The sequence below is a fragment of the Macrobrachium nipponense genome, chromosome 7 (genome assembly GCF_015104395.2).
Source record: "Macrobrachium nipponense isolate FS-2020 chromosome 7, ASM1510439v2, whole genome shotgun sequence".
Classification (NCBI taxonomy): domain Eukaryota; kingdom Metazoa; phylum Arthropoda; class Malacostraca; order Decapoda; family Palaemonidae; genus Macrobrachium; species Macrobrachium nipponense.
The window spans coordinates 36,692,166-36,717,136 of NC_061109.1; the positions used below are offsets into that span (position 1 = coordinate 36,692,166).

Sequence of the window (24,971 nt, forward strand, 5' to 3'; positions counted from 1 at the left end):
CCCTCATTTGCATCCCCTAGGGGCTAGATTGCAAGGACAGGAAGCTCAGGAACCAGTGTCAGGATATCACTGGCTTCAATGCTGCAGGCTCACCAAGTGTTACAAACCCAGCAACAAGCCATCCAGAATCTTCAGGCTGAGATAACAGCATTGTCACTCCGGGGTAGCAATGTCCCCCGACCAAGGATCCCTTCGTCAGCAGCTCCAGAAAAGTGCAAGGCTGAGGCGTCCCCTGCAGCCTTTAGGTTTTGGAAACGGTCAATGGAGTGTTGGTTACAGCTATGCAAGTTGAAGCCTAACGAGGCTGTTCATCACATAAGGCTACATTGTGTCCCGATATTGCAATGTGCCCTTGATTCTAGATAGACCGACACCCAGTGGAGTGCCCTCTCTACTGAAGGGACATTCAATGCGGTTCAGCAATTAGTGGTAAAAGATACTAATCAAGCAGTGCAATGGCTAGAGTTTATTTTTATTTGGCCCAAGAGCCTAGTGAGTCCTTTAATTATTTTTTTTTATTAAGTGTACACAAAAGGCTACCGATTGTGCATTCACATGTCCTAATTGTAATCATGATTTATCTGAATATATGTTATTGCGTAAGCTCATGGTAGGCCTAAGTGATAAAGTGCTCAAAAGGCAAGTATTTCAATCATGTAATGATATTTGTGATATCTACTCCCTCAGAGTCATGTGCAGTGCGTTCGAGGCCGCCTGTGATGACGCCCTTCGTAGTAGGGCATGGCCTAGCAGCTCCCCTAGAGCAGCTGCTGCCGGAGTGTGTGAGGAGGTACCCGAAGTGGCAGCTGCCCTTAGTAACTGTGACAGGAGTGCCCCTGTGAAAGTACAATCACGCCCCTGTGGTAATTGTGGCATTCATCATACCCCTGGGTATTCCTCATATCCTGCAAGAAACATGACATGTCACAGGTGCGGTAAAACCGGACACCTGAAGAAGTGTTGCAGAGGGCAGAGTGCCAGGAAAAATGTTAGTGATCTGGCAGCGGAGTCGGACATAGCGAGTGCAGTGAGCACAGTTGTCGTAGCGGCAAAGGCAAGGTTGCGGAATGGGCCGTCCCCACAACCCACTATTTTTGTTGATGTATGCTTGGCCAACTCGGGAGAGTGTTCTGGTGTATGAGCAGTGCCAGAAACTGGTGCCCAGGTTTGTGTTGCAGGACCTGCTGTTCTTGCGATGTTGAACATGAAACCAGCTAAGTTGAGGTTGAAGGGAGGATTGCAAGACTTTGCCAACCTGCATCTGAAGTGTTTAGGGTCGACCTCTTGTACTATAGAATACAAGGGGAGGCACACAACCCAGGAAGTGTACTTTATAAAGTCTTCCATTGACTTTTATCTATCCTTGGACGCTTGCAAGAAACTAGGCCTTGTGCCAGAAACGTTTCCAAACCATGCCCCCTTCGCAGAGTCCACCCCCACAGCAGCAAGTGGAACCCATACATTAGCTGAAGCAACCGATCAACCTGCAAGACTGTCGACCATCCCGTTTCCCCCCTACTGAGTGGAATATTACCAGATTAGAAGACTGGTTTTTAGCCCATTTTTTTCAAGTATGACCTTCAACACCGAGAGAGAACCCTTCCTGGTAATGGAAGGGGAACCCCACCATATCCACCTATGACCTGACACAGTTCCTTATGCCTGCCACACACCTGTGTCAGTACCTAAGCACTGGGAAAAGGAGGTGAGAGCCTAGTTGGAGCTTCCCCTGGAGAGCCCACAGAATGGTGTTCATGTATGGTGGTTGTGGCCAAGAAATAGGGTTAGCCAAGACATACAGTTGACCATCAAAAGCTCAATGCAAGTTTTAGAAGGGAGACCCACCATACCCATAATGCCCTTCGATATGGTATCTAGCATTCCCCTCTGCTCATACAAGACTGTGGCCGACACCTATATTGGGGATTTCACCAGGTAGAACTGGACAAGGAAAGCATACCCCTAACTACATTCATCACACCTTGAGGCAGGTATCAATACCAAAAGACACCAATGGGTCATTGTTCTACCTCCGACGCATACACACATCTTTTCGATGATGCCATTGAAGAAGTACCCAGGAAGTTCAAGCGTGTGGATGACACACTTCTCTATGATTCAAGCGTGGAAGGGGCCTTTTGGCATGTGTATGACTTCCTCACAGTCTGTGCATATAAAGGTATCACCTTAAAATTCAAGTTCTACAAGAAAGAAGTGGAATTCGTCGGGTTTGACGTCGGTTGGGACTCCTACAAGCCTCCAGAAGATTGTCTATCTGCCATCAGAAGTTTTTCTATGCCCCAAAAGCCCACAATATCTGACATTGGTCATGGTATGGTTTCGTCAGTCAGCTGGCCCCCTTCCTGACAACAGCACCCATCATGAACCACTTTAGAGACCTACTGAAGAAGCCCTCAGGCAAACAGGTCTATTGGGATGAGCACCTTCAGAAGTTTCGTCAAGTGCAAGACACTGTCTGCAGTTGGCCAAAGATGGCCTCACCTACTATGACAAGCTATGGCCGACTGTTGCTGTCAATGACTGGAGTAAAGAGGCTTCATCATCCTCCAACCATATTGCAGCTGTACCTCCGTTGAAACCCCTTTCTGCTGTAGAGATGGTTGGAGAATAGTGCTTTGTGGCAGTGGTTTCTCATGCCTGCCAAGTCTGGGTATGCAGCAGTGGAGGGGGAATCCCCTGCAGTGGCCTGGTGCTTTAAAAAAGGTGCAGCTGTTCTAATTGGGGTTCCTGAACTTGACAAATGTCACCGATCACTGCCCTTTAGTCAAGGTACTAGGCAATAGAAGTCTCGGCGATATTTCCATGTTGAATACCTACCAGGCAAGAGAAATCATGCTGCTGACTTCCTCTCTTGATTTCCTGCCCTGAGGACTGCACCAGATAGACAGGATGCGAGCTTCAGTGAAGAATTAATGATTGCTGTGGTGTCAGCAATCACAGAAAACCTATAGGAGCAGTGTACCATAGATAAGAAAATTGTTAAGGAGCCCGGCCTGGACGACCCAGCATGTCAGCTGCTAGTTGCTCAAGTGACTACAGGGGACCGGAACCCGAAGAAATCCCATGAAACTGCATGTTTGAGGCCCTTCTACGGCATCAGAGAACGTTTATCTACATCTTGCAACCTGGTCACATACTATTTCAATGACAACTGCATCTGCCTTGTCATCCCTGAAGGGCTCCGCCTTCAGGTAACTGCCAACCTTCATGCTGGACATCAAGGCCTAGATACAATGTTGAGCAGAGCGAGACATTCGATTTACTGGCCGGGCATCAGGGTAACCTCCAGCATCATCATTCGCGGTGTACATCGTGTGATGCCCACTCACCATCGCTGCATGCCGAAGTCATGATGATGACCCCTGCCCCAGAGTATCCGTTCCAACAGACTATCATGGAACTGTTTTAGCTTGAAGGACACACGTATTTGGCATACTTTGACAGGCTTACAGGCTGGCTAGAAATAGCCCACTTCCTTAAAGGTTATGACAAAACTCAGGCATTACTTCACTCGATGGTGAGCACCTGAACAATTGTCTACGGACGCCAGCACCACCCTAGTGAGCAAAGAAATGATGGCCTTCTACAGGAGATGGAGAGTTGACATACGCCTATCATCGGCCCACTACCCGCAGTCAAATGGGAGAGCCAAGGCCGCAGTTAAGTCTGCAAAGAGGATAATTAGAACAAGCATCAGTGGGACTGGAAGCCTTGATAAATGACAAGGTGTCATTGGCCACACTACAGTACCTGAACACGCCCTTGAGGGGTATAAACAAATCTCTGGCACAATTGGCAACGGGAAGACAGCTACACGATGGTATACCAACTGCAAAACTCAACTATTTGGTAGATTACCACTGGAGCAAATCCATTAGAAAAAGAGAACGTCAGGTAGCAGAAAGAAATGAGAAGAATGAAAGTGGCACCGACAGGAGGCTCACGCCCATACAGCCAGGCACGCACGTTAGGGTTCAGGACCAGATGACTAAGACCTGGGACTGGCTGGGAATTATAGTCAAGCAACGATAAGAAACAGAAGACACCTGTGGCTCAAGAGCCTAAGTCTCCACATCAGCGCCAAAGGTATGGCCTACAAGGAAGAGTGAAACCCCTGCCTGGATGAACGATTATGTATAATTATCCATGCTTGGATTCTGCATTTACAAAATGAAAGTTTTTTTTTTTACTGCGCTTAGATGTACCTTGATTTCATATTTGCAAAATTATAATCTTCTGTGTGAGATTTCATGTTGAAATTGCATTCACCACTCATTGTTAGTGCACATTTTGCAATGCTGATGTAATGATTGTTTCACTTGATGTTATGTTAATCCCGATGCTGTTGCTCTCTGTCTGTCTGTCTGTCTGTCTGTCTCTCTCTCTCTCTCTCTCTCTCTCTCTCTCTCTCTCTCTCTCTCTCTCCTTTTCAGTCATCTAATGTTGCCATTAATCATTAGGATTATGGTTTACCATACCTGTCTCTGATGTTTTTCTTTAAGTGTTGAGCATTTTGTGTGTTATGTTGTCTGCTTTTGATATTGCCAATGATAAGTTTTGAAAATATTACCCTCCTCGTAATATTTTGGGAGGGAGATGTAAGATGTGTTAGGATGAAGCTTCTGGCAGCGCCTGAGTGCCGCCCATATAAGTGACGTCATTGTCACGTCACGAGCTATCTGTACTTCCTTCCGCTGTGACTTAGTTGCAATGAAGATACAGAACCACGCTGAGTATCATTTCCTGATCCTGCCTAGCCTCAGATCCAACAAACCCTGATTTTCGACCTCAAACTGTGGACGTTCACACAGTTGTTTTAGCATTCAACGAGTAACATGAAACAAATTCGCATTGTTCAGATGGCATTCCATATAAGTATTTAAAAGATACGTCTATTGTTACCGGTTTGTTCCCAGTACTTTGGAAACACCCTCATGTCATTCCCTTATTCAAAAGTGACGATGTCGACGAAGTGGGGAAATTATCGTCCCATTTCATTGCTCCTAATTCTGTCAAAACTCCTAGAAAAAATTGTTGCCAGCCAGCTTGTATTCTTTTTGGAAAATAATAACTTATTGGCAAATAGCCAGCACGGTTTTAGAGCTCAGTTATCAACTGATTCTGCGCTTATGAAAGTTAATTAATATAGTTATGAAAACATCGACAGCCAAAAATATCACTCCTCTTACTACTCGACCTTTCTAAGGCTTCGATAGTGTATCTCACTCAATATTCAAACATAAATGTAAGCAATTGCATATTGATGAGTTTTGGTTTAAGGACTACTTAACAAACAGAGTTCTGTCAGTAAGAATTGGCTCAGTTTTGTCATCTAGTAGCATAGGTTACGGCGTGCCACAGGGATCAATCTTAGGGCCTCTACTGTTTCTCATCTATATTAATGGCATGACAAAAGCACTGAGTAAATATGATTTAATTCAGTATGCAGATGATTCTCAGATAATAATATCTGGAAAAATTAATGAATTTGATGATTTACTGAATCAAGCTGAAGTCGCTCTAAAAGAGGCAAAAAAAAATAATGACAATAATAATAATATTCTCAAGTGAATTGCTTAAATGTTAATGTGAAAAAAACAGTGTATATTTATACGATCACGCCAGTTAATATCTAGATTACTTCAAACGTAACAATAATTTTTGATGAGACACCTATCAAGCCATCTCATTATGGTAAAGAACCTAGGCATCCTTATGAACCAATATAATTATTTGATCACCACATCAGTCACAATAAAAAAAGTAAAAGATGTCTTATTCTTTCTGAACCGCATAAAAAAATAGTTTAGATAAAACATCTTGCCTAATAATAATAGAGTCGTCGGCCTTGGGTGATGTTTTCATAAATAACTAATGCAGCAAAATCTAGGGAATGATAACTAAAGAGCAAATAAGCCGGGTTCAGAAAGCTCAGAATTTAGCAGCTAAAATAGCTTATGGCGAGGCTAGAAAATATGATCATGTGACACCCATTTTGAAAGTTAGAATGGATTAATATTGAAACTAAAATAACCTTTGACCTATGCTTGTTTACTTATAAGATTTGCAATCATTTAATTCCCGACAGGCTTTTTGATTTCCCCACTACTGATATGGGTGCTAAATCAATAGCGATTAAGGGGCCAATCATATTTCCTTAAAAATAAAACAGTGAGGGAAATAAAACAGGAACTTAATAATAAGTGGTTTGCCTTCCTCCAGTTTTGGTCGGTGATTTTTGCTCACAATTTTATTATGTTGTACTTTAGTTGAGTGGGTGATTTTGTTCAGAAAGCGCATTTGTATTTTAGATCGGTCTTAATTGATGATCCCAACTACTGAAGATAAAGTTAGTTTGGTGTCAGGTCGTGATATTAATTTGTAACACCCTTAAGTTTTCACATCATTCATCTCATACTTGGTTTCGTTTTCATACTTCGATCATCCAGTGGTGAGGATTGTGTTTACCCAGTTATTTTGTTTCATTAACTTATTACTTTGTAATGGCAATACCTATGTATTCAGATTTTTTAGATTTTAAGTCCTGAAGACTTTAAGTTCTAAAGATTTTAAAATTTTAAGTTCTAAGAGGTCACAGCTTGTCAGTAATTGAACCATTTTGTACTACTCATTATTGTATGTTATAAATTTTGTTTTTTCATTTTAATCATACTTATCACTTGTAACAACACTAGCATATAAAAAATTTAGAGCGAATTTAGCATAACTCAGATGTTGCTAGCAATAAGGTTTTGCTAGTCTAGCGATATGAATTATTTAAAACAATAAATCCCCTTTCATCATGTATATATTTTTAATTATGACATGTAGAATAACCATTGTAAAATAGAAATAAAGTTTTTTATTTTGATTTTGATTTCTGGACACCGGAGCTGCTGTCTCCTAAATTAGGAGACAGAGTGTGCCAAACAGGGCAAAAATCAATATTCAAGAAAAAGTCATGTTAGGCGGGTTTCCAAACACTTGTTATTTGTCCTTTGTTAAAGGTAAACTTGGAAAGTCAGGGAGTGTCTGGAGAAGTGAAACTAGCAGCCGTAGACAATTTGCCTGTTGATGGTGTTGACATTATTGTCAGATATTACATATAGCTTTATCCAAGTATGTGAATCCTGTTGTGAGAGAGATTCCTGTGCCTGAAATGGTAGTAACTAGGTCAGGTTTAGGTACAGACATAAACTACGGTTATAGTTTGTTCGTGGATTCGAACGAGCGTGAGTTCGTGGATTCGAACAAGCTTGAGTTCGTGGATTTGAACGAGTTTGATAGAGAAGGCGAGGTTGATCTTGACATGAGTGGGGTTGAGAGAACCGAGTCTATCGGTGGTGACAGTGTTAGGCTAGTTGAAGGTGTAGCTGTCGAGAATAATGTAGTCAATGTAATTACTGTAATGAATTATGCGAATAAGGATGAGCTACTCAAGTTTCAGAGAGAGGATGAGACACTAGCCTGATTTTTTTAATGTGAGGTGGATGATGATCTTGGTAATGTGTGTAAGGAAACTTTTTATTTAAAAGACGAAGTTTTGTGGCGTTAAGTTCGTCCTAAGCCAGTAGCAAAGAATTTATCGTAAGCTTTGTGAATTAGTTTTGAAGTTGGAGCATGATGATCAAGGACATTTGGGAGTAAATAAAACTTTCAAGTGTTTGGTAGTTAAGTACTTTTGGCTTAAAAAGAAAAGTGACGTGAAAAGGTATGTTTTAAGTTGCCATGCATGTCAAATTGCTGGAAAACCAAATCAAGTAGTTCCCAGAGCTCCGTTATGTAATATTCCTTTGGTAGGTGAACCTTTTCAGAATGTAGTTATTGATATGGTCGGACCATTGCCAAGAAGTAAGGGAGGCAGTTTATATCTGTTAACAGTCATTAATAGACTAACTTGCTACCCAGAGGCAATTCCTGTAAGAAGCTTTAACGCAAGGACCATAGTTAAACACTTGTTGAATTATTTTTCTAAGTTTGGTCTCCCTCGTATTATACAAAGTTATAATGACAGTAATTTTGTGTCCAAATATTTCAGGGATAGAATGAAAGAGTTAGGTATTAAACTCGTAACCTCCACACCTTATCACCCCGAATCGCAAGGCATTGTAGAGCGGTTTCACCAAACGTTAAAGAGTTGTTTACGAAAATTGTGTAGTAACTTTGAACATGACTGGGAAGAAAAGCTAGCTTTTGTTTTGTAAGCTTTATGGATGGTACTGAATGACACTACAGGATTTAGTCCTTTCGAACTAAATGTTAAAATGATGTAATTTAATGCTTAAAGAAGGTGGAGAAGACTACATAACTAATCTAGAGTATTACAAAAAAAAAAAAAAATAGGAAATGCTTAGCAACTGGCAAAGGCGAACGAGAGTGAAAGTCAAGAGGAAACCAAAAGGAAACATGATCTTAGAGCGAAAGAGAGAAGTTTCTGTGTGGGAGATAGTTTTAGTATTAGTTCAAAAAGAAAGTCACTCTTTATCCTATAAGTTCGAAGGTCCTTTTTCAATGAAAAAAGGGAAGTTTAAATTATTTAATCGATAAGCGTAGAGCAAACTGGCTGCATATAAACTTACTCAAGAAATATAAATGAACGCCCGGTGCCTGTAGTAATGATGGCACAGAAAGAAATTAGTTTTGAGAAAAACTCCGAGGTGCTTAAGAATTTCGAAGTTTTTAATCAGAGTTTAGAAAAGGAAAAATTGAGGGAAATGCACAATGTTTTCGTGAGTTATCCTGAAACTATTTGTGACAAACTAGGTCTAACCAATATTTTAGAACATTATATTGAGTTACAAGACACAAAATCCATTAGGCAAAGTCCCTATTGCCTGAGGCCAAAAAAAGCAAAATCTATGAAGAAGGAAATAAGTTACATGCTAGATAATGATTTGATAGTACCTAGCGAGAGTTAATGGAGTTCTCCGATAGTTATGGTTAAAAAGGATGATGGATCAGATATATTGTGCATTGATTTCTGGAAAGTAAACAGTGTAACTAAGCAAAGTAATTTTCCCTTACCCAGGATTGATGATCGCTTAGATAGAATCGGAAATTCCAAATTCATTTCAAAGCTTGATTTGGTTAAAGGTTATTGGCAAGTACCTTTTAAGTGAACGAGCCATTCGGTAGTTTCGAGCCCAAGGTTATGGCCTCTGGCTTGAAGAACGTAGCCAGTACCTTCCAAAGGTTAATGAATAAAGTTTTAAATGATCTTGTGATATTCTCAGAGACTTAGGAGGATCATGTAAGGATTTTAGCAAAAGTCTTGGAAGCCCTTAGAAGAGCGAATTTGGGGAAACCTCTATGACTTATTTAGGTCATAAAGAAGGTCTTGGTAAAATCTGTCCAAAAGATCGGAACATAGAAGCTATTGTAAATTTCCCAATCCCAACAACTAAAAAATAGACCATGAGATTTCTCGGAATGGTTTCATATTTTTGTAGATTTGTACCAAATTTTTCAGAAATAAGTGCTCCTTTACTAATTTATTTAGTAAAGGACGCAGTTTTGTATTTGATGATGCGTGTTCAAAAGCTTTCAACAAGTTAAAGGCTATTATGATTAAATGAGCCAGTTCTTTTGTTACCTGATTTTGATAAGGAATTTTAATTTAGCGATCGATGCCAATGATATTGGCAGAGGGGTTTTGTTACAAGAAGTGAAAGGAATGAAACATCCAGTTGCCTATTATTCAAAGAAATTGAATAAAGCACAGCAGAATTATTCAGCTATTGAAAAGGAATGGTTTAGTTTAGTTACAGCCTTGCAACACTGAGATTTATGTACTATTTTAGCACGGTTGGGTGAATGAATCGAGAAGTGAGCTTGTTTGGCTTAGTTAAAGCTTTATGCAGAGTTGTTCCTTTGTTGCTTGATTCTTGTTGGTTCTCTTTAAAAAAAATCAGCTGATTTCCATTTTTTTGGGGGGGTTTGGGGAATGTGTCATGGTAGTCCCTTCATAGTGAAGAAAGCTATTTTAAAGAAAAGGAAAATCTATCTTTTTAAAGTAGATCTGCAGCAAGGAGGTATTCCCGCAAGTGTTTGGATAAGACGTAACATTTTGACCAGAGTCTTCTGAAAAGTTCCATACAGGGGTGAAAGTGTTCGCTGGTTAGCTCCACCCTTACAGCCCCACCAAAAGATCGACATATATATGCAGGACTCTGAAGAAATAAAAAGTATCAGAAAGAGAGGAGAAGAAAGAAGGGACAAAGGATAAGAGAGGAAGAGTAGGAGAGAGGGAAGAGGACACACGAGAGAGAGTGGGAATGAAAACAAGAAAGTAAAGTTTGTGGTCAGAGAGAAAGAGATCCCGACAATGAGTAAACTCTTTCAGCGAAGAGACACCCTGCAAGGGGTTTTGAGAAGTAACCCACCCTTCAAGTTTCAAGATTAAGTCATTCCTTCCTGCAGTGTGAAGATGAAAAGAAGCCCATCTAGAGCTTTTACTGTTTCCTCGGGAAGCCATCGTATTGAGCATCAATCTCAACAGTAATAAAAGTGGCCAGCAAGTATTTCATTACTGTACTGTTCCCCCTTCTCACATATAGTCAGATTTGATTTTGTTATGTAAAGAAGAGAAACCATTCTGCATTTATCTTTGTGTATAAGTCTGTAAATAAGCTTGTGTTTTGTTTGAGTTTCTTTCTATATCAGTACCCGTGTTGTATTGTTTTTATTGTAATAAAGAACCTGAGCGGATCCCGATCCGTAACAGCCATCCTCTTATAGACAATTCTGACCCTCTCCATCCAGAAGAGAGTGCCAGATTCTGCTACTTATACTTCCTCCCTATCCTTCTGTAACTTTCTATTTTTGTACTGTCTATATCTTCTCTTCCATGGTTTCCTTTCTTCCCCATCATTGCCTTTAGGCATTTATTTCCATTGTATGCTCCGCTTAGGCAGAGACCCATCCGCCAGCTATTCTGGCCTTATAAATTACTTCTTCATTAGGAACTACTATCATAATAGTGCCACAATTGGCACAGTACCCTTTTCTAGGCACTCAGCATTCCATGAGACTAGGAAAAATTTTAGCCAGCAAAATTGCTATAATTTTAGATATATTTCAAAGGTTTGGCTCATTTAACTAATATTTGATTTTGTCTTTAATTTAATGTTCCTTCTATACTTTGTGAAATTGTCAATGTCTCTGGTAAGACATACATTTTGTGCAATTATATTTCCTTTCTATGGAGAATTACTTTATTAATTCTATCCCTGTTAATTTACATTAATGTTCCCTATAATGAAAATGAGTACTGTTATGCGTCGTCTTCATGGCACGAGACAAAATTGCCTAACAAAATTGTAGGGCTATTAACACCCCTATGAACACGTCATATTGCCCCATCAGGGCTAGCTTAAGCATGTGTTGCCTTAAATTAAACAATAGACTGACGGGTATTATAAATGATAGACTTAAGTATGTTAATCCTACAGGTTAAATTAAGTTATATAATCATTGTTTGCTGTTCATTTTAAGTCATTCCTAGTGTGACGTTATAATTTAAGAATAATAAAATTCGAATTTTCTTTATTGTGCTATGGCAAATAGTTAGTTACTAGTCTCTGTAGTTACGCCACTCTTTATTCTTCAGTATCCCCGATTTTAAACGGAAGGGACTGCAGCAGCTCAGTCTCAGAATCTTCTCTAACCCTGCAGACTCCACTTCACCACTTTTGCTCCCCTGCCTCCTCTGGGGGATCCCACAAGTTCTTATGCCGTCCATAGTGCACAGAAATATCAGCAGATGAGAAGACTGCCAGACCCAGAATTTAAAGGTAGTGTGAGATGTAATTTCTAGAGCAGTCAGTGAATCGTTTTGCCTCTTGTCTGTATTTCATTTTCATTCTCCCAAGGCGAATTTCCCCCCTTCTTTGCTCAGGTTCTCACTCCCCAATTTTGGTTCAATGCTGTGATTAATTCCCTTGTGATGCTAGTAAATATCCCCCTAGGTAATTCAACCAATGTAATAGTCCTTTCTGTATTAGCTCCCAGTCATTTCATGCCTCTTTGGGTGAGTTGTAATATGCAATGATAAGAGCAAGTAGTGCGTAACGTTTCCCACGTGTCCCTCACCTTAGTACTGATACTAGAATGCAATCTCTTTGTAGAAAAATACAGTGCCTGATTGTGTGAAAAAAGGGAACCCTTTGGAATAGCAATTGCACTGAAATAACCTATTTAGCGCAAATTCATAGCTCTGTGTCTGGTTCATTTCCCAGCCATGTGGTTCCAGTGTACCTGCAATCAACCACCTCATTAATTTCAGTACCTACCAGTAACATACGTAAATATAAATATAGTTAATTTAAACGGAAGTCTGGAGTTTATGTAAAGTACTCCTGTTTCAGTAATATTGGCCTTATTCCATAGATTTCTGTTTGTATTAACTCTCGTCCCTCTAGGCAAGGCCATTTGTAAGAATGTTAGAATACATGCATACATATATATATATATATATATATATATATATATATATATATATATATATAATATATATATATATATATGTATATATATATATATATATTTATATATATATATATATATATATATATATATATATATATATATATATATATATATATATATATATATATATATATATAGATCATATATATATATATATATATATATATATATATATATATATGCACACACACACACACACACACACACATATATATATATATATAATATATATTATATATATATATTATATATATATATATATATTATATATATATATACTATATATATATATATATATATATATATTATAGATATATAATTATATATATATATATATATATATATTATATATATATATATATGAATAATTATCACATCACCGTGATTCATATAAATCCATTCGAGCTACAAATGTCCTTTAACTCGTAGCTCGAATGGATATATATATATATATATATATATATATATATACATATATATATATATATATATATATATAATATATATATATATATATATATATATATATATTATATATATATATATATATATATATATATATATATATATAACCCTTCTTGAACTGGCAGTGGTGGACACTACTTTTGTTTTCAACGGTAAACTTTTTTAACAAGTAGATGGCATGGCATGGGTTCCCAACTTGGCCTTACGTTTGCTAATATCTTTATGTGCTCCCTGGAGGAGCGCATGCTCGGCGATTGCCCTCTAAGATTTCATCCTCTCTTTTATTCTAGGTATATTGATGATACGTTTGTTCTCTTCAAGGGTGAATACAAGGCTGACCTATTACTCGACTACGTAAATACACTTCACCCGAATATGAATTTTACTATAGAGAAGAATAACTGTTTGTCATTCCTGGACGTTCAAGTATATAGACAAGACAATTCTTTTAACACCACGATTTTTAGAAAGAAAACTTTTACAGGACTCGGATCTAATTTTTATAGTAGTTGTTATTTTAATTTTAAGGTTAATTCCATTTTTACTCTCCTTAATAGAGCACTAGTCCTCTCATCTAACTGGAATGCCTTTCCCGATGAAATTTTATTTCTAGTTAATTTCTTTTAAGGTAATTGTTTCCCACCTACGTTAGTATATAGAAAATTAATTCAATTACTGAATAGACATTTCTCAAAAAAAACCTGACATTCTAACTGTACCAAAAATGAGTTTTTATGCAACCTTTCTATATATCCATGACCTAACCTTTCAAAAAAGATTCACAGAAATTATTCATGACCATTTCCAGGCCATATCAGCCAAATTAATTCCAAAAAAAATCCTCTTAATATAGGCTCCTTGTTTAAGATAAAAGATATGCTGTGTCCTTATATGTCTTCTGGTGTCATCTATAAATATACTTGCCCTAAATGTATTTCAGGGATTTACGTGGGATCCACCAGTCGACTACTTTAGGTGCGCATCGATTCACATCTGGGAATCAGTGTCCGCACGGGTAGCAGAATCTCAAACCCAGAGCACTCCAATATCAGGAACCATGCAAAATAACGCAAAACCTACATTGACAACAAAGATTTTACTGTTATCGGTCATACTGACAAACCACAAGAGTTAACAATCCTTGAGTCGTTGTTTATAAAACAACTTGTACCATCGTTAAACACCCATACATCTGCGAGTCAATTGTATTTAGCCTAAGTTTGTACTGTGGTGGTTTCTTCCATTTAGTTCCTTGCTGTCTCTCCTTTAGTTTGGTTGTGTTTTTTATTTTTATCTATTTCATTTTTACTCTAATGTATTTTAAATGAACCTTTAGACTAAACTTTTAACTGGGGTTTTTTATGTTTTTAACTTTTCTCATGTGCAGCCCAGCTGTAATTCTGTAAATAATCAAGAAACGTCGGCAAAATAATAAAAAAAGACAGCCAAGTGATGTGTGGTTTTCGTCCGTCATCCTCTGATATATAATATATATGATATATATATTATATATATATATATATATATATATATATATATATATATATATATATAATATATATAGATATATATATATATATATATAAAACTTTTTTTAATTTTTAAAAAAATTTTTTATATATATATATGTATAATATATATAATATATACATATATAATATATAGTTTATATATATATATATGTGTGTATACACACACACACACACACACACACACACACACACACATATATATATATATAATATATATATATATATATATATCTATATATATATTATATATATTATATATATATATTCATGGAATGGAGTGGTTGCTGCCAAAATTGAGTTATTTATTTTCTAGAAACAAAGAGAGCCTTATGCCTGTTTATTAATATCAACTAAATGCTCGCTTAGTATGTCATTACTCTCTTTCCCAATCTATAGAAGCGCTTCAGTGGTGTGGTTGGTAAGGTGTTGGCGTCCCACCTCGGTGGTCGCGAGTTCGATTCTCGGCCATTCCATTGAGGAGTGAGAGATGTGTATTTCTGGTGATAGAAGTTCACTCTCGACGTGGTTCGGAAGTCACGTAAAGTCATCGGTCCCGTTGCTGAATAACCAATGGTTCCGTGCAACGTAATAACACACCATACAAATCTATAGATATGTGATACTCGTATATATTTTACTCACTGGTTATTAAAACGAACGTGTTGCTACGTGAATTGATTTATTTTCATGTTTACATATATATCTTTTAATCTATGTCGTGATGATGTTTATTGTTGAGAAAGAGTCTCATTACTTATCAATAAAAGTAGTAAAATCATTCTTTAATTTGAATTCAGGTAATTCTATACTTTTCAAAGAAATTGGTGCCATATTTCATATCCTTTTTCGTGTCCAAATTGTGAATCTTGGTCATTCTGAAAAGGAAACAATTACATTTCATATAATTCTAATGGTGGCAGGAAACAACTCATACACACACACACACACACACACGCACACACACACTGGAAAAAGAATGCCTTGGATAATGAGGGTCTTAATATCACGATTAACAATTTGGGGAATCATAGTTCTGCAGCCCTTCTCTCCTGTGTGTTCAAAATGTCTGAGGAAAACTTCTCAGACGACTAGGGTTAGCAACTTAAGTCATTATCTTTATTATTCCTTCTTTTATCGCAGCATAGAAAATAAGTTAGTAAAAAATTAATTATTATTTTTCAATACTCTCGTTGCCATGAAGAATGTTTTAGAAAAAGATGGTCAGAACCAAATGGTTAACAAATTAGGTAATTGTTTTTTTTTCTCCTTTTTTCCTCACTTCAGAACTGTTTTAGCAAAAGAATGAAAGAAAAACATTGTTAGTAATTTGGGGGACTATTACTTTACATTCATTTTCCACTCTATGCATAGAGGATTGTTTGAAAAGAGATTTAGTAACTCATGGAATTCGTTTTTCTTCCGCTTTTCTCATTCAATCATTTCGTCGCTGCATAGAAAATGTCTTGGCAAAAGAGAGCTTGAACAGCTAGTGACGTAAGTAACTGTTCTTTTACCATCATGTACTCGCTCATTAGGAATAATTGTTTTTACTCTGGAAATTGTCTTGGAAAAAGGGCCAGAACATAATGGTTAATAACTTAACTTATATGAATGTTCTTTGACAATCCTTTACTCAGTTAATCGGAATTTTCTTAGAAAAAGGGGACTAGAACAACCTGGCTAGAAACTTTCAACCCTAAAATCGCCGAATGGAGATTGCCATAGAAAAAAGTTCAGAAACATACAATCGGCATGTTGCTTTGCATCCACTTTGCATATAGAATATCTTACAAAAAGAGGTCAGAACAGAATGGTTAAGAATTCAGTGAACTGATAAACTGCGTAGAAAATCTTTTAAAAAAAGAGAGCCAAAGTCATATGATTAGTAACACAAGTTTTTTTCTTTACAGTTAAAGCAAGCCTTATAAACAAAGGAACAGCACCACAAGATTAGGAACTCAGGAAATTGTTGTGTAATGAGTACCCAGCCACAGCAGTGGGCTATCTATGATATCACATTGGAAGTAGAAATTCTGTTAGCCTATACAAAAAGAGACATAATCTTTTTTTTTAAATAATTGGTTATTAGAATATTTTAAAACATGTTGGAAAATTAACCGAATATATTTTCCTTCCATTACTAAATATAAGCAAAATTATAGATTTCAATTGCTCATTAAATGAAAACTGATGTGATGATTTAATAGAACTCAAATGCAATGTATGTAAATGAGTTTTTATAACCTATTAATAACATTCCACTAATATATATATATATATATATATATATATATATATATATATATATATGTGTGTGTGTGTGTGTGTGTTGTGTGTGTGTGTGTGTAAAGGACTCTAGATTAATTAACATGTTTGTTTTGTAAATGTGATTGTGTCCTAAGCCACTGACACAATTTTCCCTCAACTTGTGCATTAAAATTCGGGATACAGAGCAAGAAGAAATAAAGGGACTCTGTACCCACAAATGGAAAAGAGGGAAAGAGGAAAATCCAAGATGTAAATCACTGATCTTACCTCCTAATTACAACTTGCGGTCGCCATTACTGCAGCAAAGCAGCTCAGTCAAAACCTCACCTTCTGATTGGACCTTGCGGTCGCCATAAGTAACACACAGCAGCTCAGTCAAAACCTCACCTTCTGATTGGACCTTGTGGCCACCATTACTAAAGCATAACAGTTTAGTCAAAACCTTACCTCCTGACTGCACCTTGTGGTCACAATTACTAGAGCAAAACCTTACCTCCTGATTTGACCTTGTGGTTGTCAATACTGAACCACAGCAGTTCAGTCAAACCGCACCTCCTGACTACACCTTGTGGTCACAATTACTAAAGCACAGCAGCTCAGTCAAAACCTTACCTCCCAATTAGACCTTGCGGTGAGCCATATCTGACACACAGCAGCTCATTTAAACCTCACCTCCTGATTGCACCTTGGGGTTGCCATTACTAAATCACAGCAGTTTAGTCAAAACCTTATCTTCTGATTGGACCTTGTGGTTGCTATTACTAATGTAAATCACCTCAGTCAAAAATTTATCACCTGATTGGACATTGCGGTCGCCATTAGTGAAGCATAACAACTCAGTCAAATCACCAAAATCTTACCTCCGAATTGGACCTTGTGGTCGCCATTACCGAAGCACAGCAGCTCAATCAAAAGTAACCTTTGACTGAGATCCCCCAGAGAATTCACCTTCACCACTGAATCTACCTCCTAATCCTAAATCGAGAGAGAAGTATTAGTAAGTTATTTTTTTCAGTCATACACCTCTATCTACAGTAAGCCTTTCTTATATTGACTATGCTTCATTAACCACGAGTCACCTAAGTGCTTTAAACAAATGTAATCAATGGTAACCGCTGTACTGGATTGAGATGAATTTCTTGGCTGTTAACAGCATCTATGTGTATATACACAAATGCATATTTATATATATAATATATATAATATATATATATATATATATATATATATATATATATATATATATACATATATATACATATATACATATGTGTGTGTGTCGTATCAGGCTTCAGTGAGACGTGGTTATTGAGATTCCAGATTCTTTAATTGACAGAGCACAAATTTCTATAGACATACAGTCTTCAACAAGGACTGATGCATTGTTACCTGAAGAAAAGTATTCTATATCTTAGAAAGTCTGTACTCTGCCTTTTACAGAATCTGAAATCAAAACCATCTGGCCTCATTGAAACATACAGTGAATAATGTGAATGCATATACACATTGAAGCTATGAAGTCGAATATTTTCTTTTATATGTATATAGTGCATACATACATACATACATATGTGTGTAATAGGCACTGGATACGAGTATATGTAATAGTGGAAATTGGGCTGGCAACGGGTGACGTGAACAAGATTAGAATGCACAATGACACAGTCTTGAATGTTATAGAAAAAAGTGTAAAACACTAGAACGAGACGAGGCAAGCTTACACAATCATAACATTACCAATCGCACCAGCGAGATGGCAGGGCACACAAATGACCTGATTAGCTGGAAAGTCATATTATCGTGATGTCAGAGAAATGCAAGTGCGTGTGTGCATCAGTTCATGCATCAAACAGGGTAGGTTTGTATAGAGCCCCAGAACATCGCATACGTACGTCAGTGCACTAAATAGAGCATGTACATGAGACATGGGAATGGACGTACATCAGAGTAAAATAGCGTGCTAACGTCTGTACGTCCATTAGCATGCAGCAATATACTCTCTAGGTGGTAATCAATGGGGTTATTAGACGAGAACCCTAGTGATGCTCATAAGAAACGGAAGGACAAAGGAGGCAGATGATCCACCGATTAAGGTAGAGTGATAAGATAAATAACATTTGAAAAAAACAGTGACAGTTATCTTTCAGATACTCTGAGAGGAGAAGTATAGTGTGAAACTTAATATTAATGATGAACTTTTACATTTGATTTTCTGATAAATGTGGTTTCTTTGACAGATGGTTCGATTTGTCACTACTGAAAATGAATTCTCATTTGACATTTATTTGAGAATGACTGATGGGTTTCTTTGACAGTGAGGATAGTGTGTGATAATTTTAATAAAATGGTGTCTTGATGATTTTTGGGATTTTATATTAATTTTATTGACCGTCCATTCTAGCTATTTTTGATAAATAAAGACTATTTTTGTATCTCAAGAGTTTAAATTAAAACCTAGGTTCATGGCTGATTTTAGCTACGCAGAGGGGAAGGTAGGCAACAATACCAGTATGGGAATTCTCTCCTTTAGGTAATCAGGGTCAGTTTTACACTGTAATAGTTTGGTGGCAGTTGGGAAGAGCAATCAGGCATACGGATTATGTTTCAGGAGAGACTGGGGGTACATAGGAGTTAGGATATCATGCAGAGGTGAAGTCAGCGGAATTCGGGTGGTCGAAGAGTCAGCCTCCCAAGACATTAGCATTGTACAGAGTGTGTGAACAATACATGTTTTATAAGTGCGGTCGGGCTATTTTACGGTGATTATTACTGTAATAATTACGGCAGGGCTATTGGTGTATTGGGCCATTGAGTCATGGAGACATTATCAAGCAGATATGCTGTTGGCAATTTTGGTGAGTGTTAGAATTCCTTTTTAGTCAGTTTTCCTTCTCTCGCCTCGATTGTGCATCTATCCCATTTTCCTTTTCATTAGGTGACACTTAGTAATTGAAGTGTGCATATATGGGATGTTGTGATTTGATTTTTTTTAAGTGGTATTTAACTAAGTCATTTGATTTTTGTTTTACTCTCTAGTGGGAATTACTTATTGTGGGGAATATACAGTACAGAGCATAGCTTTTTTTTTTGTGAATGTGTGTGTTGCCATGCAGAAGACTCGGGGGGTTGACTGCACAGATTCAGCAAATGCTGGGCTAGCATGAGAGCGAAGGGTCGTCTCTCATTCATCTTCTCTCACCTTCATGTGTTCTGTTACAGTGCAATGAGACAGATTTGATCAGCTTTAGACCTTGTAACAGTTTTGAACAGCTGATGACCGTGACTGTGAAACATTTACTTTGAAAATATTTATGTGTTGGGGACTGGTTCATGTTTTCTTATCTCTTTTTGGTGATTAATACATTAATGATTTTGTGTTGGTGATTTGTGAGGGTAACTGGATAGACATTATTGATGTTATTGAAGTCAGGGCGAATCCTAAGCATTAAGGACATCTCTAAGAAGGAGAAAATGGCGGTAGCAGAAAATAGTGATCATATTTTGTTACATAAAGTCACGAATGTGACAGGAGGGGTTCGTCCTTTTCGGGGCATTGTTGACTTCGTTCTTTCCGGGCCAGTGCCGATTTTTATTGAGGGAGTGAGTAACTTTGCAAATGCCAAGGGAATAAAAAGTGATGCAAAGGCTTTCACAGAGGCAAAAGCCTTGTTGGATTTCGACAGAGATGATTTAGCCGATTGCTGCTGTAGTTTTTCAGTATACAAATTGCCATGGTCATGAACTGAATTACAAGCATTTCTGAGGGGAGCCTATGGAACAAGGGAACATGGAGATGTAGTAAGAGACCTAAGAGGTTTCTACAAGATTAGGAAAGGCCAGAACACCATGGTTGAACACAGCTCTCAGCTTTTTGACTCAGCGGGAGAATGGATACAGAAATTGGAAAATTCCACATTGGTAAATGTCAATTAACAACCTACAGAAACTCTTTCATTTTCCCCAACTTCTACACGACGTCCCAGACACCATTATAGATAGCTTTGATGAAAAGATTGAACCTACTTCAGATAAGGAACTAATTTGTTTCCATTTTCAGAAACACATGTCCAAATGTCCCACAGTGGATAGTAAATATTTTAATGGGACTGGTCCAAGAAATACAGCACAAAGGGATATAGATTTTCCTTCTCCCTTTTTGTGTGCAAAAGTGGAATATAAGAGAGGATCTATGGATCAAGAGCAACAGTTGCATTGCTTCAATTTTAATAAACCAGGGCACCCAAAGAAAATACGTAGTCATATATTGTGGAATATGTAATAGTGCAGATCAATTATGGCAGTCTCAGAAATGGAGAGATGCAAGATCCACACCTCAGAAATCTGGGAGTTATAATATGAGAACTTCACAAGGAGGTTACTCATAGGGGCAAAGAGATCAGCGAAATTTTTGGAAAGCTGATCAACAAAAAGGGTACAGATGATTTGTACATGCCATTGTAGTCTTGTGGGGGATTAGTGGGAACATGAACATCCTAATTTTTATTGATATGGGAGCCTCAGTGAATTTGTTGGACGATAATTTATACCAGTCCATGTTCTCCCAATACCCTTTGAAACCCTCAACAGAGATGGTGCATGATGTGCAAACCCAGAGATTAAATACCTTAGGTTTTATAAGAGTATGGCTCGCTCTGGGTGACAGTGTTGATAGAACCATTTTTGGTGATGAAAGGGGTTGCATTAGGCAACAGACTTTTGCTGGGCTATCTATATGTAGGAGACACAGGATATCGGTCTATACAGGTAGGTGTTAGGGGCATAATGGTGGGGATACCGATTGTTTTTATCCCACATGTGGATATACAAGGAACTGAGGTAAATGAGGATACTGAGGTTAATATGGGGGACATTGGTGGTGCTAACAGCAGTGCTAATGGGGATATTTGTGATCACAGTGGTATTAATGGGGATATTTGTAATCACGGCTGTGTTAATGGGGATATTTGTGATCACGGCGGTGATAATGGTAGTTATAATGGTGATACTGACGGTAATATTGGTGGTGATAATAATGGTGGTTATCATGGTGATATTGGAGATACTGATGGTAATACTGGCGCCATTAAAAATGGTGGTGTGGGCAATAACAGTGATATTGATAACGTTGGTGATATTGATACTAACATTGGGTTATGGCTGATGGAATAGTAGATACTATATGAATAATGGTGATATTCATGAGGGGGTGGAACATGAGAATGCTATGTATAATGACCACAAATATAAAGAGGTTTTATCTGAAGATGTTATTTCAGTTCCAGGTACAAGGAATATGGTAAGAGTGAAACTGAGTGAGGTGAAAATGCCTGAAGAGGTATGTATAATTGAGGGTAGTGAGAAATTAAGAGGTGTCATTATCACTGTATCGGTGAACAGGGTATCAAATACAGGGGATTGTTGGATAGAATTGTTGAATTGTAATGATATAGTTATGAAATATTAGAAGAATACATAAGTGTTAGACCTCCATGATTGGAGTAGAGATAGTGATTCAGAGGCTATTGTAGAGGGATAAGTTGAGTTTTTAGTGGCAGAAATGCAAATAAGGAAGAAAATGTTTAGGGAACACTTAGCTAATACAGACTACAAGGAGCATATAGAGGCTGTAAGCAAAGTTTTGGCTGAATTTGGGGATATTGTGACTTTAAAAGTGGATAAATTAGGACTGACTAAGGTGTTACAACATAAGATGAGGGGACCAAACCCATCTCCATTCCCACATACCACATACCATACAAAATCAAAGAACAGGTTGAAAAAAAGGTTAAAAAATAGGAAGGCCATTATCGAGTCACTTGAATACCAGAACGTTTTGTAGAAATTGGGGGACGTGGAATATATTCTTCAGTAGACCTTATAGTGATTTTTGCAGGTTCCTCTTAGTAAGATACCTGTGAATTCACACTGTTCTCATTGCCCAAGGGGCATTTCGAGTTTATGCAGATGCCTTTTGGGTTATCAGGTAGTCCTATGACTTTTAGGAGGTTGGTGAACACAGTTTTGTATAGGCTATTAGGCAAAAATGTCTTTGTGTACATGGATGATATAGTGATTGCAACAGATTCGATCGAGCATCACATGGAAGTGCTCAAGGAAGTTCTTAGGAGACTTAGACTAGGGGGGTTGAATATTAAATTAAAGAAATGTGACTTCCTGAAGAAGCAGATTGCATATTTAGGTCATGTCATATTTAAAGCAGGAGTCGGAGTAAATTACAATAAAGTCAAAGCAATTGCAGATTTTCCTGTCCCTAAGATTAAGAAGCAAATTAGGTCATTCTTAGGAATGGCGGGTTTCTGTAGGAGGTATGTGAAAGGGTTTCCTATCATAGCAGCTCCTTTAACAGCTGTGTTACGAAAGGATATTAAATTTTTTGGGGGGAGAATTGCAACAGATAGCTTTTCAGAAAGTTAAGGATGCATTAATGAATCCGCCAGTTCTGAAATCTCCGGATTTCAGTGAACCTTTCACACTAGTCACTGATGCCAGTCAGGAGGGTATAGGTGCTTGCCTTATGCAGAAATCTGAAGGGAGACTCCATCCAATAGGATATTATAGCAGGAAATTCAAGACAAAGGGAAGCAATGAAAGGTTAATGGCTACCATAAATAAGGAAGCCTTTGCAGTAATATCAAGCTTAGTTCATTTCAAAATGTTGCTAATGGGGAATAAAATGGAAGTTCATACAGACCACAAGCTATCATTTGATCTTTGTGATAAGCAAGACCTGTCGCCCAAAAGAGCTTGATGGTTCTTAATCATCAGAGATTTTCATGCAAATCTCAAATACATAGAGGCTAGGCACAATGTGGTAGCGGATCCTATTAATAGAAGTTTTTATGACACAGAAGGACTTCAAGTTAGGGTGGTTTTTATTGATTATATACAGTGAGATATCAATCTCATAGAGCAAAGGCAAGATGAGGATGAAATTTTGGCAGACGCAAAAGTGTTCCTCAGAGGTGAATCAGTCAGGAAAGGTTATAAGTTGCCTTTTTCAATTTTAGAATTAGAGGGTAATCTGTTGGTCAGGAAAATTGAATACAAATTAGGGACAAGTGAAAGTAAAGGGGACACGACACAGATTGTGATTCTGAAAGTCTTAATTCGAATGGTTTTCGATATAGTACATTGCAAGTTTGGTGTCCCACATTTGGAGGTAGAAAAGACGTATAATGAGATGCGTAATAAGTATATTTGGAAGAATATGTGGACAATTTTGTGTAAAGGTGTATAGTGTGCAACGCTTGCAAACCTGAGAGAGTAACTTCTTGCAAATTAGGGTCATATCCGATAACAAGGAGGCCGTTTCATAGGGTGCACATGGATATCTTGGGAAATTTTTTTCAAATTAGGGTATGGCCACAAGTATTTATTGGTAGTAATAGATGGACTAATGAGGACAGTGGAAACATTTCCACTTACAAACAAAACGGCCGAAGAAGTGACTGCAGCATTTTTCAATGGGGTCATCTGCAGATATGTCTCGCCTGAGGTTTTGCTGACCGAGATTGGTATAGAATTTGTAAGTGGGACCTTAGAGTGTTTGGCAGAGGTCATTATTTGGTTGCCAGGTGCAAAGCACATTTGATTGGTTACCTATACCACATCATGGAGAATATACAATCGTGGCATTAATTTCCACGGCAAAGGAGAGACATGCTTGTCTCAGCCGTAATCTCGAGGCTAAGACCCGAGAAATGATGGAAACAAGCAACGAGATATCATCAGATGTTAAAGTTGCTGCAGATGAATTATTCCTGAAAATTAATGTGAGAAATGAACTAAATTATAAGTTAGGTCCAAAGTTTGAGGGTCCTTTTAGAGTTATTGAAGAAAAGAGAGGGAACAGATTTGTAGTCTTAGATGAAAAGACAGGTCGATCGAAATTGTCACATATATCAAAGATTAAGAAGACGGGAAATTGATCAAAAGGTGGCACTGCACAGTTGCATTTTTGTTTTCTAGATCTTGCAAATGGATGATAGTAATAATGGAATAATCGAGTGAAATATATGGGAAAATACTTTGGAATTGAGAAATATTATAAAGAATTTTTGGGCGGTGATTTTTGGTGATGATTTTTAGTGATGAGCTTTTGTGATGATTTTTGGTGGTGATTTCTGGTGGTGTTGATTTTTGGGGATGACTTTTGGTGGTGATTTCAAGTGGTGTTAA

The 24,971-nt window shown here is 37.6% G+C and overlaps 1 protein-coding gene across 1 annotated transcript in view; it reads right to left on the reverse strand.

The window, feature by feature from the left end:
• Window positions 1–15,166: 15,166 nt before the first annotated feature.
• LOC135217202 (uncharacterized) overlaps window positions 15,167–24,971 on the reverse strand; it is a 20,822-nt gene continuing 11,017 nt past the window's right edge. The window contains exons 5-6 of the mRNA XM_064252935.1: window positions 17,633–17,747; window positions 15,167–15,379 (exon numbers count right to left, since the gene is read on the reverse strand). Coding sequence (XP_064109005.1) covers window positions 17,677–17,747 — 71 coding nt within the window. The 3' untranslated portion in view covers window positions 15,167–15,379; window positions 17,633–17,676. The remainder of the gene's footprint in view (window positions 15,380–17,632; window positions 17,748–24,971) is intronic.